We start from the raw sequence: 15,259 nt of genomic DNA, 5'->3' as shown, positions 1-15,259 counted from the left end.
GAAAGGAAAGGAAAGGAAAGGAAAGAAAGAAAGAAAGAAAGAAAGAAAGAAAGAAAGAAAGAAAGAAAGAAAGAAAGAAAGAAAAAGAGAGAGAGAGAAAGAGAGAAAAAGAAAAAAAGATCCCACCTCCTAAACATCTTGTATTTCCACTTCTCTCCATCACTCCTGCCCCTACCCTGGGTCCCATGCAGAGATGCTTATTCACTGCACAAAGTGCCTGGCTAAGAGGGCTGCGATTCAGCCCTGCCTCTGCTTACTAAGGCTGCCTGTAACTAGACAAGAACCACAACAACCTCCTCATTTGCTGCCTTCAACCTCGTTCAATCCACTTCCACCTGGTAGCAGCCAGAGGGATTCTAAAACACACACTGGTTCACGTCTCACCCTGCTCAAAATGCTTCCATGGTCTTCCATTGCCTTCAGAATACAGAATAGTCAAACTCTCTAGAAAAACATCTAGCTCTTTTTTTGATCCGGATTTTCTCTCCCTCAAGTCTTGTCCATTGCCCGGCATCATAAGCTCCTAGCCTTAGTTCTTAGGCAGGGGCTTGCACATCCGGGCCGTGCCATGCCCTCTGCGGCTTTGCACATGGCATCCTTCTGTCTGTAACATCCTCCCTGCGTCTTCGCTCCCCTGGGCAAGGATAACTCCTACTAAAGCCTCAGACGTGACCTCCTACAAAATCCCAGAGTTGTACAGCTGCTTGAAGCATTGAGCCTTTGAGCTTTGGGAGGAGTTAAAACATTCTGCTCATAAGACAGTAAGAAGGCGTCAGAAAACCAGGCTCTGGACCTCTGTTGACTTGTCAGTAAAATGGCCCTGGTGTGACCGAGGTCACGCAGCCAGCAAGCGTCGTCGGGGGGACCTGGAACCACAGCTCCTACCTCCACTCCGGCTCCCACTCCAGCTCAGGAGAGCGCACGCGCACAGCGCCCGGCCGCCCACCTTCAGGCTCTGGGCGGGACCTCCGGGCGGCGTGGGCGGGACCGGACTCTCTGGCCCACCCCTCCGTGTCCCCGACGCTCGCCAGTGAACGCCGACGTCATGACGTCGCGTTCCGTAGGGCTCTTACCCGGCTTTGGTGGGTCACGTGAGCTACTTTTCGCGCGAAACCTGGTTGTTGCTGGAGTGGCTGAGAGGATCGTGGTACTGCGATGGCGGTGAGCGCGCTGGCGCGGGGCGGGCGGGATGGTGCGGGCACCGGGGACATGGGTGCGGAGGCTGCGCGCTTCCCGTACTCTAGCCCCGGCCCGGGTCGGCGCTCTGGGTGAGGGGGCACCAAGCTCTGGGGCGCAGCTGCTTTCTCGCTTGCACCCCGCGTGACGCTAGGCCGCCTGGCGACTCGTCTTCCCACCACTGACCTGGGGCCCTGGGCTCCCTAAGCCGCGCCCAACCCGCTCAACCCCTGTCCTTTATTCACCGCACTCGTGCTTATTGGGCGCCATCTGTATGTCTGGCGCTGAGCGTACAAAAGACAGACCCCCATCTCACTACACTTCTTAAAACTTTTTTTTTCAACTTCCCAATGATCCTTGTTCTTCTGAACGCTACACTGACTTTCGTATTACCTTCTTGTCCCTTTGTCTTGTGTACTGTCTGTTCCACATCTGAGTTCCAGACCTCTTGTTTTGGTGGCTCTTCTATGCCATCTCTATCACAATACCTTGCACACTGTGTGTGCTGAAATAGCTCTAATGCTTAAGGGGGAGATAGTAGACAATAAACAGGTAAATAGGGAAATGACATAACCTCAGTAGTTTTTCATGGAGAAAGCACGGTGATGTGGGTGACCCGCTATTTGAGCTGGCTCCTATTTGTTTGGAAGCCACTGGCTCGGATTGCCCAGCAGAGAGCATTTCCAGCTGAGAGAACAGCAAGGGCAAAGATCTGGAGGCTGGAAGGGGATTGGTGTGTTGGAGGACAAGAGACACAGGTGGAGAGAGAGGAGGGAAGAACCCTGATGGTAAAAAGGAAGCTGTATAATGCCTCACCAGCTTCCTAGGTTTCTGACAGCGGCACCTTCTCTTGCAGGAATCATCGGAGTCCTTCACCATGGCATCCAGCCCGGCCCAGCGTCGGCGAGGCAATGAGCCTATCACCTCCAGCCCTGGCCGAAGCTCCCGGCGTACTGATGCCCTGACCTCCAGCCCTGGCCGTGACCTTCCACCCTTTGAGGATGAGTCTGAGGGGCTCCTAGGCACAGAGGGACCCCTGGAGGAAGAAGAGGATGGAGAGGAGCTCATTGGAGATGGCATGGAAAGGTAATTTCATTCAAGGCCCTGGACTCAGCAGACACTTTTGCAGAGAGCCCATTGTGTGTCTGGTGGCCTGGCTTTGGGAGCTGGGAGCAGATGAATCTGATGGCATTCTTGCCTTTGAGCACAGGTTGATCCAGGGTTCTGGGGAGACAGGTTTACAGAGCCATGACATAGGTTTCTTTAACTTACTGTATGTAACTTGGAAAGACTAGACCCTAAGGTCTGGATAAGCCCAACTCCATAAGCACCAGGTGATGCAGAGGTCTCTAATCTGGAGGACTGCAACTCAAAAAGACAGGAAGCAGGAAGCCCAGTGTTTCTTGGTAACTTTTCAAAGGAAAGGTGCATGGGGCAGGAGGGATCAGATAAATAAAGTTTTAGAGTCAATCAGCACTCGTAATGTGCACCATGCCCTTTGTTAGGAATGGTCTTGTTTATTAGTAAACATGTGTTGGACTGGCACGGTGGCTCACACCTGTAATCCCAGCACTTTGGGAGGCCGAGGTCAGCGGATCACCTGAGGTCAGGAGTTTGAAACCAGCCTGGTCAACATGGTGAAACCCCATCTCTACTAAAAATACAAAAAATTAGCCAGGCATGGTGGTGCGTGCCTGTAGTCCCAGCTATTCAGGAGGCTGAGGCAGGAGAATCGCTTGAACCCAGGAGGCATAGGTTGCAGTGAGCCGAGATCACACCACTGCACTCCAGCTTGGGCGACAAGAGTGAAACTCAGTCTCAAAAATAAATAAATAAATAGGCTATCAAGACTTAATGCCAGGAGAGTGGAGTAAGCTCTCCGCATGAGCAAGGCTAGATTTCTACTCCTGCCTTACTCTGCATTTCCGGCTGGGATCTGGTAGATATGTCAGTAGCGGAGTTGTGTGAATGCCCAGGAGCCTCATGGAGATGCTCCTTTTGTGCCTTTCCAGCCTTAGCGTGTGTGAGAGTACTGTGCAGAGCATCCTGCTATCCCTAAGATGTCAGACAGCTGAGGGGCTTTCAAGGGCACTCCAGACTGGATGGATCTTTGCTGTTACCAGTACCACCCCCCAACGATGAGACTGCACATGCTGTAGACTGTAGAAGGAATGAGGAGTCTTTGGATAAATCCACCCTGGACTTGGGGTCAGGGCATGGGGCCTGGACGGCTTCCCCATTCTGCCCGGTGGAGTTGTTCAGGCCAGATGCCCCTCCTCTGCTGTGTCCTCTCCCTGTCTTGACCCTTTCTCTTTGCTTCTCTTTTCCTTCAGAGAGTGAGAGGCCCTTAGCAGGGGGCTTCTGGGTAGAGGTATCTGAGGGATAGCTGAGCCCAATTACATTTGTTTTTGTGGTTTTTCAAAAAATTTTTTATTGGGCTGTAGTTGTTTAGAGTTTACCCCTTGCAAAAATACAATTCAATGCAAATTCAGTGTAAATTTCCTGAATTATGCAGCCTTCACCACAATCCAGTGTAAGAACAGGGCCATTGTCCCATTGACGTCCCTCCTGCCTGCTTATATTTCATTCTCAATTCTTACCCAACCCACGGGCAACTGAGAATCCACTTACTGTCTCTAGATTTTCCAATCTGGTCATTTCATATAAATTGAATCATATTATATATGCCCTTTTGTGATGGGCTTTTTTCACTTAGTGTGGTTTTAAGGTCTTTCTGTGTTGTTGCATGTGCAGCACTCCATTCCTTTTTGTGGCTGAATCATATTTCTTTGTATGGAGATAACACATCCATTCATCAGTTGATGGACGTTGGGTTCCTGAAGCCTTTTGGCGATTATGAATAATGTTGCTATGAACATTCATTACAGGTGTTTTTTTTTGTTTCGTGTGTGTGGGTTGGGGTTTTTTTTGTTTTTTTTTTTGAGTTTTGCTCTGTCGCCTAGGATGGAGTGTACTGCCACAATCTCAGCTCACTGCAACCTCCGCCTTGCAGGTTCAAGCAATTCTCCTGCCTCAGCCTCCCCAGTAGCTGTGATCACAGGCATTTGCCACCACACCCAGCTAATTTTTGTATTTTTAGTAGAGACGTGGTTTTGGTTTTGCCATGTTGGCCAGGCTGGTCTTGAACTCCTGATCTCAGGTGATCCACCTGCTTCAGCCTCCCAAAGTGCTTGGATTACAGGTGTGAGCCACCACACCCGGCCTGTTACAGGTTTTTATGTGAACGGGTCTTTAATTCTGTTGGCTATGTAGGAGTGAGATTGTTGGTCTTGTGTTGAATCTTTTGAGGAACTGCCGGACTGTTTTCAAAAGCAGCTGCACCATTTTGCGTTCCCACCAGCAACACACAAGGGTTCCACTCTTCCATGTTCTTGCCAACACTGGTCTTTTTAATTCTGGCCATCCCTGCAGGTGTGAAGTGGCATCTCATCCCTGATGGCTAATGATGTTGAACATCTCTTCGTACGTTTGATTGCTTTATGTGTATCTTCTTCAGAGAAATCCTGGACCCACTTTTTAATTGGGTTGCTTGGCTTTTTATTATTGAGTTGTAAGAGGTTTTTTACTTATTCTGAATATAAGTCCTCTATCAGACATATAATTTGCAGTTATTTTCTCCTCATTCTGGCTTGTCTTTTTCATGTTTTTAATGTTTTCTTTTGAGGTGCAAAAGTTTTGACATTGGATGTCCAGTTTACCTTTTTTTTTTTTTTGTATGAACCAATTAGAAGTTTGCTGAGGGCATTTTGTGTGACTTGAGATCCAAGGAGAATTGGACCGATATCTTTTCCCTGAGAACATGGAATAAATCAGACCTGGTCAACTCTGATATCTGCCTGTCTGGGTTCTGCTTGGGGCATCAACAGCATAAAAAGATGTGTTCTGACAGTAGTTTGACAACATTTATTGCAGAAAAATAGTAGCAGTTTCTCTTATCACCATTTAACTTGAAAAAAGGAGAATTCAAGGGGATTGTCTTGGGAAGGCGGTATGGCATGGGAGAAGGAGCTCTGGGCTTGGACTGTATTTTGACACCCAGGTCTGCAGAGCAACCATAGGCAAAAATCACATCTTCTCCTCAACTACCCATTTCCTCATCTTTCAGATGGAATGACAGTATCTCCCTCTCAGGAAAGAGAGCACTGCAAGGAAGTGCTTTGCACTCATTGGGTGCCTTATTAAGGCATTATTTCTCTTCAGTATCTGAAGGAAGATAATGTGGAAAATGTGTGTCTGATGATCTTGGGGTAGCTCAAAGGGTTGAGACAGTGGGTGGCCATTTCAGAGGGCTGGTTTGGCTGACTGCGTAGAAGTCAGGACATCAGGTTGTTGAAGGCAGCATAGTCAGAGATGGGGAAAGTACAGGGACAATTCTAGCCCTCACAGGGAGTTGGGTTAGCTCTCTGAAGCTTTTTGGTCTAATGTTTTGTGGTTCCTTGAATTCTTTTATCTTGGTGCATAGAAGCTCTCTGGAGATCTACCTCCCCTTTTGTAATTGTGGTAAAATACACATAACAAAATCTACCTTTTTTTTTTTTTTTGAGACAGAGTCTCACTCTTGTTGCCAGGCTGGAGTGCAGGGGCGCGATCTCGGCTCACTGCAACCTCCGACTCCCTTGTTCAAGTGATTCTCCTGCCTCAGCCTCCCAAGTAGCTGGGACTACAGGCGCCCACCACTGCGCCTGGCTAATTTTTGTATTTTTAGTAGAGACAGGGTTTCACCATGTTGACCAGGATGGTCTCGATCCTGATCTTGTGAGCCACCCACCTTGGCCTCCCAAAGTTATAGGCATGAGCCACTGCGCCTGGCCCGAAATTTACCATCTTAACCGTTTTTTTTTTTTTTTTTTTTTGAGATAGAGTTTCACTCTTGTTGCCCAGGCTGGAGTGCAGTGATGCTATCTCGGCTCACTGCAACCTCTGCCTCCCGGGCTCAAAGTGCTAGGATTACAGGCATGAGCCACTGCGCCCGGCCATTTTGTTTGTTTGTTTGTTTGTTTTCTGAAACAGGGTCTTACTCTGTCACTCAGGCTGGAATGCAGTGGCACGAACATGGCTCACTGCAGCCTCAAACTCCTGCGCTCGAGCAATCCTCCCACCTCAGCTTCCTGAGTAGCTAGGACTATAGGCATGTGCCACCAGGCCTGGGTTATTTTCTTTTTTCTTTTCTTTTTTTTTTTGAAATGGAGTCTCGCTGTGTCGCCACCAGGCTGGAGTGCAGTGGTACAATCTCAGCTCACTGCAACCTCTGTCTCCCGGGTTCAAGTGATTCTCCTGCCTCAACCTCTCGAGTAGCTGGAACTATAGGCATGTGCCACTACACCCAGCTAATTTTTGTATTTTTAGTAGAGATGGGGTTTCGCCGTGTTTGCCAGATGATCTCGATCTCCTGACCTCATGATCCACCCGCCTCGGTTTCCCAAAGTGCTGGGATCACAGGCGTGAACAACTGCACCTGGCCGGGGTCTCACTATGTTAAGGCTGTTCTTGAACTCCTGGGCTCAAGTGATCCTCCTGCCTTGGCCTCCCAAAGTGCTGGGATTATAGGCATGAGCCATGGTGCCCAGCCATCTTAACCATTTTTATGTGTATGATTCAGTGGCATTAGGTACATTCATATTGTTGTGCAGCCACACCGCCATCCATCCACAAAACTCTTTGCAGTTTGAAAACTGAAACTCTGTCTCGGTTAAACACTAACTCCCCATTCTTCCCAGTCCCTAGCAACCATCATTTTACTTTCTGTTTCTATGAATTTGACTACTCAATGAGTGGAACCATACAGGATTTGTCCTTTTGTGCCTGGCTTCTTTCACTTAGAATCATGTCCTCAAGGTTCATCCATGTGCCAGCACATGGCAGAGTTTCCTTCTATTTTAAGGCTGCATCATCCATCATATGGACAGATTGTGTTTTGTTCATTCATTGGAGATCTTTTCTGAGCCTTCTGTGTTTCTGACCTGGAGGTGCTGAACCTACCCACATTGGGGCTCCTGAACCTTACTGAACAGGCCCAGTTCCTGGATGGGGTTTGGTGCTTCGGGTTTTTCTTTTCGGCAGTAACCACATCTGTTTTGGGGCTCCCTCAGGGACTACCGTGCCATCCCAGAGCTGGACGCCTATGAGGCAGAGGGACTGGCTCTGGATGATGAGGACGTAGAGGAGCTGACGGCCAGTCAGAGGGAGGCAGCAGAGCGGGCCATGCGGCAGCGCGACCGGGAGGCTGGCCGGGGCCTGGGCCGCATGCGCCGTGGGCTCCTGTACGGTAGGTCCAGGTGTCTGCCTGCCTGAGGGGCTGGGAAGCTGGGAAGGAGTCCGGGAGGGGAGTAGAGGTGCTGGAGATGACTGCAGTAGCAGGTGTCTCTTGCCTCCCCAGACAGCGATGAGGAGGACGAGGAGCGCCCTGCCCGCAAGCGCCGCCAGGTGGAGCGGGCCACAGAGGATGGCGAGGAGGACGAGGAGATGATCGAGAGCATCGAGAACCTGGAGGACCTCAAGGGCCACTCTGTGCGTGAGTGGGTGAGCATGGCGGGCCCCCGGCTGGAGATCCACCACCGCTTCAAGAACTTCCTGCGCACCCACGTGGACAGCCACGGCCACAACGTCTTCAAGGAGCGCATCAGCGACATGTGCAAAGGTGTGGCTTTCCTCCGCTCCCGCCTCAGCCCCTGTAGCGCCTCCATAAAACCTCCCACAGAAAATTGTCCCAACCCAGTGAACATGTGAAGCACAGGGCATGTGACTGAGAGGTCTGTCAGAGAAACCAAAAGTATCGAGTTTTGCACCAGGGCTCTCCTGCTGGCTGTGCAGTGACCACATCTGGGCCACCAAAGCATTTTTTTGACAAGCTTGTAAATGGACAAATTTTACATAAAAATCTGGATTACTCCTTTGATATTTGTAATAGGAATTGTCTTTTTTTTTTTTTTGAGACGGAGTTTCGTTCTTGTTTTTGTTTCTCAAGCTAGAGTGCAATGGCGCAGTCTCGGCTCACTGCAACCTCCACCTTCAGGGTTCAAGTGATTCTCATGCCTCAGCCTCCAAAGTAGCTGGTATTACAGTCATGTGCCACCACACCTGGCTAATTTTGTGTTTTTAGTAGAGACGGGGTTTCTCCATTTTGGTCAGACTGGTTTCAAACTCCCAACCTCAGATGATTTGCCCACCTTGGCCTCCCAGAGTGCTGGGATTACAGGTGTGAGCCACCGTCCCTGGCCAGGAATTGACTTTTAAAAGGGGCATGTAGATCTTGATTCCTGCAATTATTTCCCTGCTTTTTGTCCTGTGTTTGACAGTTTATTCATAGGTTTTCTTCTAGGCTCTTGTAAGGCATTTTGTGTTTATAGCTCTGTAGGCACTCTGCTCGTGTTTAATTTAACCCCGCAGTAACTTTGTACACTATGTGACAGGCCCATTTTACGGAGTGGGGAGTTGAAGCTCGGGCTATGTCACAGCTGAAGTGTGGTAGACCTAGAAGTGAAAGCTGGACTTTCTAGGTCAAAGTCAATGGTCGGGGTGGGTAGGCCTCACTTCTCACACAGACATTGTTGCCCTCCAGCCCGGTTCTCATGCTTCGTTAACTCTCTTCCCACCATGCCCCCTTCTAGAGAATCGTGAGAGCCTGGTGGTGAACTATGAGGACCTCGCAGCAAGGGAGCACGTGCTGGCCTACTTCCTGCCCGAGGCGCCGGCGGAGCTGCTGCAGATCTTTGACGAGGCTGCCCTGGAGGTGGTACTGGCCATGTACCCCAAGTACGACCGTATCACCAACCACATCCATGTCCGCATCTCCCACCTGCCTCTGGTGGAGGAGCTGCGCTCGCTGAGGTGAGCTGAGGGCAAGTGAGGATGGCAGGTCTGAGCTCAGTGCTAGGTAACTCGGTCGTGATTCCAGAGAGCGCTCGCGGTGTGGGCAGGGCAGGGTGCAGCCAGCAGCAACCTCATCGAAGGTGAGTTGTGGTTGCACAGGAGTGTGATGGGAGGGATCTCCCCAGGCTGGGGGCTGAGCCCAGTTTCCAGGACAGTGTGTTGGGACACCCTCATCTGCAGTCTGGCCTCACCCTAGCTCACGGCTTCTGATGCTCCCTCTGCCTCTGCAGGCAACTGCATCTGAACCAGCTGATCCGCACCAGTGGGGTGGTGACCAGTTGCACTGGCGTCCTGCCCCAGCTAAGCATGGTCAAGTACAACTGCAACAAGTGCAATTTCATCCTGGGGCCTTTCTGCCAGTCCCAGAACCAGGAGGTGAAACCAGGCTCCTGTCCCGAGTGCCAGTCGGCCGGCCCCTTTGAAGTCAACATGGAAGAGGTGAGAGAGGCCACAGGGCCTGCTGCCAGCTCTCCTTAGGGGTGCCCAGTATGCAGGGCCTTACTCGCCTCTCACTCAGGCTGTGGAAGACCAGTGTGGGCAGCCTCAAGAAGCAAGATAGAATTGTGTGTTGGCCACACCCTGGGGTGGACCCAATCTGGCCAGTGAGCTTAGTTTGGCCCACACAGTGTTTTTAGGAATTCAAGTCAATATTTAAGTGGGGCGATTTTGTTTAAACCATACAAGTTTATGGCTCCTCTTGAAACATGGGAAGATCTGGCAAACATGGGAAGAAGCAAACAGGTCCTGCTTCTTGCCAAGTTGCTCCTTGAGAATGTGTGCTTACCAGTCTCCAGGGGGCCATCACTTGCGTGGGGCGGCTGCAGTCCCATCAGGACTTCCCCTCGGCTTGTTTCGGGGACCTGCCTGTCTCATGTGGGGCCCCTGGACCATACCAACCTCCTGCACCATATTGAGGAGATGCTGCCAAAGCCTCTGGCCTTAAGGTCTTAGACACATTACATGTGCCTTTGTACTTGAGCTTCCCTGTCTGTAAATGGGCTTGTCGCAGTCCCTGTGGTGGCGCCCAGGCCACCTGACTGCCTTGCTGCTGTGGCTGTTGGCTGTCCTCTTCTCACTGCTCTGCAGTTCTGAGAACTGTCCCAGCTGGAGCTGCCTTGCCAGAAAATGCCTCAGAGGTCCCACCTGTGGCCATCTACAGCCAAAAGCTGACCCCTGCCTCAGGTGGGGCAGCTGCAGGCCAGATGCCTGCTGAGCCACGTCTTTGCTCACTCTTCCCATGCCCTGTCTGTCTCCCTCAGGCCTTGCTTCTAGGGACTTGAGATAGTACCTGGTAGAGGGTTAACAGTTACAGCTATCATTCATGGAGTACTTATCAGTGCCAGGTGGTGGGTGGTTTATTACCTGGTCCTTTTTCACAGCTCATGAGGCAGGAATTGTTACTGGCCCCACTTTTCCAAGTGTTTAGAGAAATGGCTGAGGTCACCCAGCCAGAATGTGGATCAGAGGTCCACAGCTTAGGCATCTTGATCCAGAGCATGTGCTTTTAACTGCAGTGTGTGTTGTGAGATAATGGACACAAAATGACCTGGCACAGCGCTAGCCTGTGATACTTGACAGTGACAGCCAAAACTTCCTGTAACTTACATTTATCAGATGCTGAATTAGGTTGATGTATGTTTGACTTGCTTTAATTCTCATTGTGAGGTTGTGGAGAAGGCACAGAGAGGAAGTCACTTGCCCGAGATCACACAGCTTAGACACAGAACCAAGGCAGCCTGGTTCCAGCATTGGTACTCAAGACAGCTCAGCTGTACATCATAGAGCAGGTGCTGAGTCTGGCAGTCAGAAGGCATCCCAGAGGGATGGTGGCAGGAGTGGGTACTGTCCACTGATGTGCTAAGTAGCCATGAACTCATTCCTTGCTGTCTTTGGCTCTCCATTTGCCACTCAGGAGTCGGAATCCTGCCTGTTGTCCCGCCTGGTGGGGGTCAAGGTTGGGTGACATAGTAAGTCAGTGCTTTGAGGCCTTCTCTGTGTCCCTCACAGACCATCTATCAGAACTACCAGCGTATCCGAATCCAGGAGAGTCCAGGCAAAGTGGCGGCTGGCCGGCTGCCCCGCTCCAAGGACGCCATTCTCCTTGCGGATCTGGTAGACAGCTGCAAGCCAGGAGACGAGATAGTAAGTGGCCAAGGGCAGGCTGGAAGGGAGCCAAGTTGCAGAGGGAATTGGCAGAAGCAGTTGTGGCTGGGCTGGTGGAGGTGTCTATGGTTGCAGGGGCACTCAGGCTAGGATCTGTTTTTGCATGGCTGAGGCAAAGAACTTTATCTCCTCGGGTGGATGGGTTGTTGGAATGGTGGGTTTAGGAGGGTTTTTACTGAGTTACTCGTCTTGATGTCTGTAGTGTGGAGCACTTGCAATAGGAGAAATTGGAGGAAGGCAGCACGGAGGTGGGCCCCCACTCTGCCTGTGGCCCTTTGGTTAGGCTCTGACTTCTTGGCCCCTCCCTTTCCCCAGGAACTGACCGGCATCTATCACAACAACTATGATGGCTCCCTCAACACTGCCAATGGCTTCCCTGTCTTTGCCACTGTCATCCTGGCCAACCACGTGGCCAAGAAGGACAACAAGGTCGCTGTAGGGGAACTGACCGATGAAGATGTGAAGATGATCACTAGCCTCTCCAAGGATCAGCAGATCGGGGAGAAGGCAGGTGGAAGGCAGGGGCTGCTAGGATGCTGTGAGGGGACATGGAGGTTTGCTGGGAGTGTGGCAGGCATCTAGGGCTCACTGCTCAAACCTTGCCTTATTCCCCTGGAGCTCAGTTAAGCTTGTCTGGAAGGGAGGCCCCGTGCTCCAGGGGAAGAGGTAAACTCGCGTTGGGGATGGGTGAACCTGGTTCTGGCTCCACCATGGGCCAGCGAGGTAGTGGGATAACTTGGATGACCTCTCTGAGCCTGTGTGGTGGGGAGGAGTCCCCTGCTGAGGATAGGGTTGCGACGAGAAGAGCTCTTCCTTCAGCAGATCATTTCGAGCTGTGGTTTGAAATTGGAACAGAGGCAGGGCAGTAGGATAATTTGTGTCATGAGGGATTCCTAGGGATCCAGTTGTGGCCAATGGGAATTTTTTCAGAAAAACAACCCAGAATGGTGGTGGTGGTTTGTTTTGTTTTGTTTTTAAATAGAGATGGGGGTCTCACTATGTTGCCCAGGCTGGTCTCAAACTCCTGGTTTGTCTCACACTCCTGGCTCAAGATCCTCCCACCTTGGCCTCCCAAAGTGCTGGGCTTACAGGTGTGAGCCCTTGTGCCCAGGCAGTTGGGCAGTTGGTTTTTAATGTAGACATTCTTACTGAAGGATGAGGAGATGGGGATTTATGTTGCAGAAATATGGATTACTTAAACAGAACGTCAAATTTTTGTTGATAAAAGTCCTTTGCTGTTTCTCCCACAGTACCTCCATCCTGCCCCCAGAGCACTACGTGTTCTCAAGCTCACTGCTCTCCCCTTTCTCTTGCTTCCTTCCTCACTTTCTCAGTCAGCTTCCTTTTTTTTTGAGATGGAGTCTCTCTGTCACCCAGGCTGGAGCGCAGTGGCGCAATCTCAGCTCACTGCACTCCTGGGTTCAAGTGATTCTCGTGCCTCAGCCTCCCGAGTAGCTGGGATTACAGGCACGCATCACCGCACCTGAGGAATTTTTGTATTTTTAGTAGAGACATCATCATGTTGGCCAGGCTGGTCTCGAACTCCTGACCTCAGGTGATCCACTTGCCTCAGCCTCCCAAAGTGCTGGAATTACAGGCACGAGCCACCATGCCTGGCCTTCAAGTCAGCTTGAAGTTCAGTTTTTAAGGCAGAGCAGTTTCGTTTGCCCTTTAGCCTCCATTCTTCTGCTGCCCTCTGGCAACATAAAATTCAGATCCCATTTGGCTTCTTCAGCGAACTGGATGATTTCCTTCTGATGTATGTTAAACCCCCTAGGGACAGGAGCCATCGCTGGCTTAATCACCTCTGTCCCCAGAGCCTGGCTGCAGGAGGCCCTGAGTAACTCTGAAGGAATGGATGGTGGGGTAAGGAGAGCTGCGTCCAGGCTGCAGGCCAGCTGATAGGTTGTTTTGGTTGTTTCTCTCCATCCACCTTCCCCTGAAGCCTGTGGAGCCCCCTTTCTTGGTTCCTTTGTGGCATGGCTATGGTTGCCCCTTCCTTTTCCTCCTCACCCATCACATTTACCCATGTCTGCCTGCCACTTAATATTCCTACACATGCATGGTTTGTTCTGTTCCTTTCTTTACTCCTTGAGGCGTGTTCTACAAGTGGGCAGGGTAGTTTTGTGTCTCGGTTCCTTTTCTCAAGTGTATTGTGTGTCTTTGCATCTACTGTGAGAAGTTGCTGCAGGCTGGATGCAAACCCAGTAGGGGCAAAGCATCCAGCATGTGTGGGCTTATACGTTACTGTCATTGTTCAGGAAAGCTCCAGAAATGCATCCCTGGCATGGGTTGGTATTGGTGCCATTCCTTCCCAGCTCTTGGCCATCTAACCTAGTCTGTGAAAATTGGGTTCCCATAGGAGAGGTGGGTGTTTCTCAGCCTCAGGAGGCCAGGAGCTTCAGTTCAGCCAACACACATTCATTCCTGGAAGACCTGCTAGGGCCAAGTTCTGGGGATACAATGGTGAGTAAGTCAGATATGATGTTTGTCTCAGAGCTCATATTTTACTAGGGTTCCCAATAATAGGAAATAGACAAGACCTTTTCACGTAGTTTTACATGCGAGCAAGACAGTCACACAGGCAAAGAAAGCCAGGACCTCCTAGCCTTCTACCCTCACCACCTGCAGAGGCTCATGAGTGCTACCACGGTGGACACCTTTGCAGAATTTCATCCAGATGTTTGAGCCAATTTCTTCAGGCTTGGGTGGACTTGGCCCTGCTGGGGTCTTGCAGTCCCTAAGCAGCTGGGCCACCTGTGTCCCACATGCTTATCTGTGTCTGTGCCTACCACACCAAAGGAGCTGCATGCTTCAGGAACACCCTTCTGGCACCTTCTCTTTGCCGTGATCTTCAACCACTAATCTCCCACTCTGTTGATTGAAGAGGTGAGAGACCCATTGGTGAGCGTGTGGTGGGCATGGCATGCCTGGGCACTAATATGGCATCTGCCCGGGCCATCCCCATGTGCCTGTGGAGCCCCAGGTTCCAGAATGACTTGTTCCCCAAATGGAGGCAGCCCTGCCCCACTCCCGTGTCTTGATGCCTGCTATTTATGTCTACATTGAGCACCTTCCTCCCTTATTTGTCCCCAGCTGACTTCTGTCTTCTGCAGATTCCACCTCCAGCAGGAAGCCTTGCAGACTTCTGCAACTGACTTTTCGTATTTGTTTTTATTTTGAGTTAGTTATCCTTGAGGGATCAGGAGACTTCACATAGAAATCCGGGTGCTTTTTGAAAATCCAAGATCTGTGGGTGCTGGCTCTGTGTTGCTCTCTGGTAGTGCTGACGGAGCTGAGGCATAGCTGCCCTTGCAGGCGGGACCTGTGTCCCCAGGTTTACTCTGTCTCCTACTCTGTCAGTTTCACAGCCCTGCCTGCCTTCCGTGGGCCCTGGACACTGATCGAGTGAAGTATTAAAGAGATCAGGGTCATGCCTAACACTTAGATTTTAAAGAACTAACAGAAGCAGCATGCAGCCTGAAGCCAGATTTTTTAGGTTTGAATTTTGGCCTAATCCTTAGGATGGTCAGATGAGTCACCCTTATCTATAGAAATGAGAGGATGAGAGTAAACACTCATAGAGATGTTATAAAGATTGAATAAATTAGTGCATATAAAGTACTTGGCTGTTGGCGAGTGCTCAGTATCTGGCTGTTATTGCACATGGCTACAAGAGTTAAACTATTTGTACAAAAACTGGATGGAAGAGCCTGTGACAGGCGTGCAGAAAGCATAAGCAGGCAGTAAGTAGGAAAAAAATAGCTTGGAGTCTGGTGCTTTAGGTATTTTACATAACGTTATCTCAGGCTCATGGTACCCATGCAGGTGGGTGCTTTATCTCCATTTGCTGGGTGGCACTCACAGTACCCACTCAGTTGGGCACTCTATCCCTGTTTGCTGGGTGTGGAGACTGAGGAGTGCTAAGAAGCAGCACAGCTAGAGCCATGAGGAGCATGAGCTTTGGATTCAGATGCATCTGGGGTCGAGTCTTGCCTCTCCTCTAGGAGAAAATGTTTTGACCTGAGCC

General features: G+C 50.6%; 1 protein-coding gene across 2 annotated transcripts in view; it reads left to right on the top strand.

The window, feature by feature from the left end:
- The first annotated feature begins 912 nt into the window (after positions 1-912).
- MCM2 (minichromosome maintenance complex component 2) overlaps positions 913-15,259 on the top strand; it is a 24,254-nt gene continuing 9,907 nt past the window's right edge. Inside the window, exons 1-8 of one of the 2 annotated variants that reach the window (XM_011950736.1) lie at positions 913-1,161; positions 2,033-2,262; positions 7,287-7,462; positions 7,574-7,834; positions 8,805-9,024; positions 9,297-9,504; positions 11,074-11,208; positions 11,545-11,736. In XM_011950736.1, coding sequence (XP_011806126.1) covers positions 1,156-1,161; positions 2,033-2,262; positions 7,287-7,462; positions 7,574-7,834; positions 8,805-9,024; positions 9,297-9,504; positions 11,074-11,208; positions 11,545-11,736 — 1,428 coding nt within the window. In that variant the 5' untranslated portion in view covers positions 913-1,155. Of the gene's footprint in view, positions 1,162-2,032; positions 2,263-7,286; positions 7,463-7,554; positions 7,835-8,804; positions 9,025-9,296; positions 9,505-11,073; positions 11,209-11,544; positions 11,737-15,259 lie in introns of both variants that reach the window. The other variant, XM_011950737.1, reaches the window with a different exon arrangement.

The sequence above is a fragment of the Colobus angolensis genome, unplaced genomic scaffold (assembly GCF_000951035.1).
Source record: "Colobus angolensis palliatus isolate OR3802 unplaced genomic scaffold, Cang.pa_1.0 Scaffold31, whole genome shotgun sequence".
Lineage (NCBI taxonomy): Eukaryota > Metazoa > Chordata > Mammalia > Primates > Cercopithecidae > Colobus > Colobus angolensis.
This window is presented reverse-complemented; position numbering and strand designations above follow the sequence as displayed.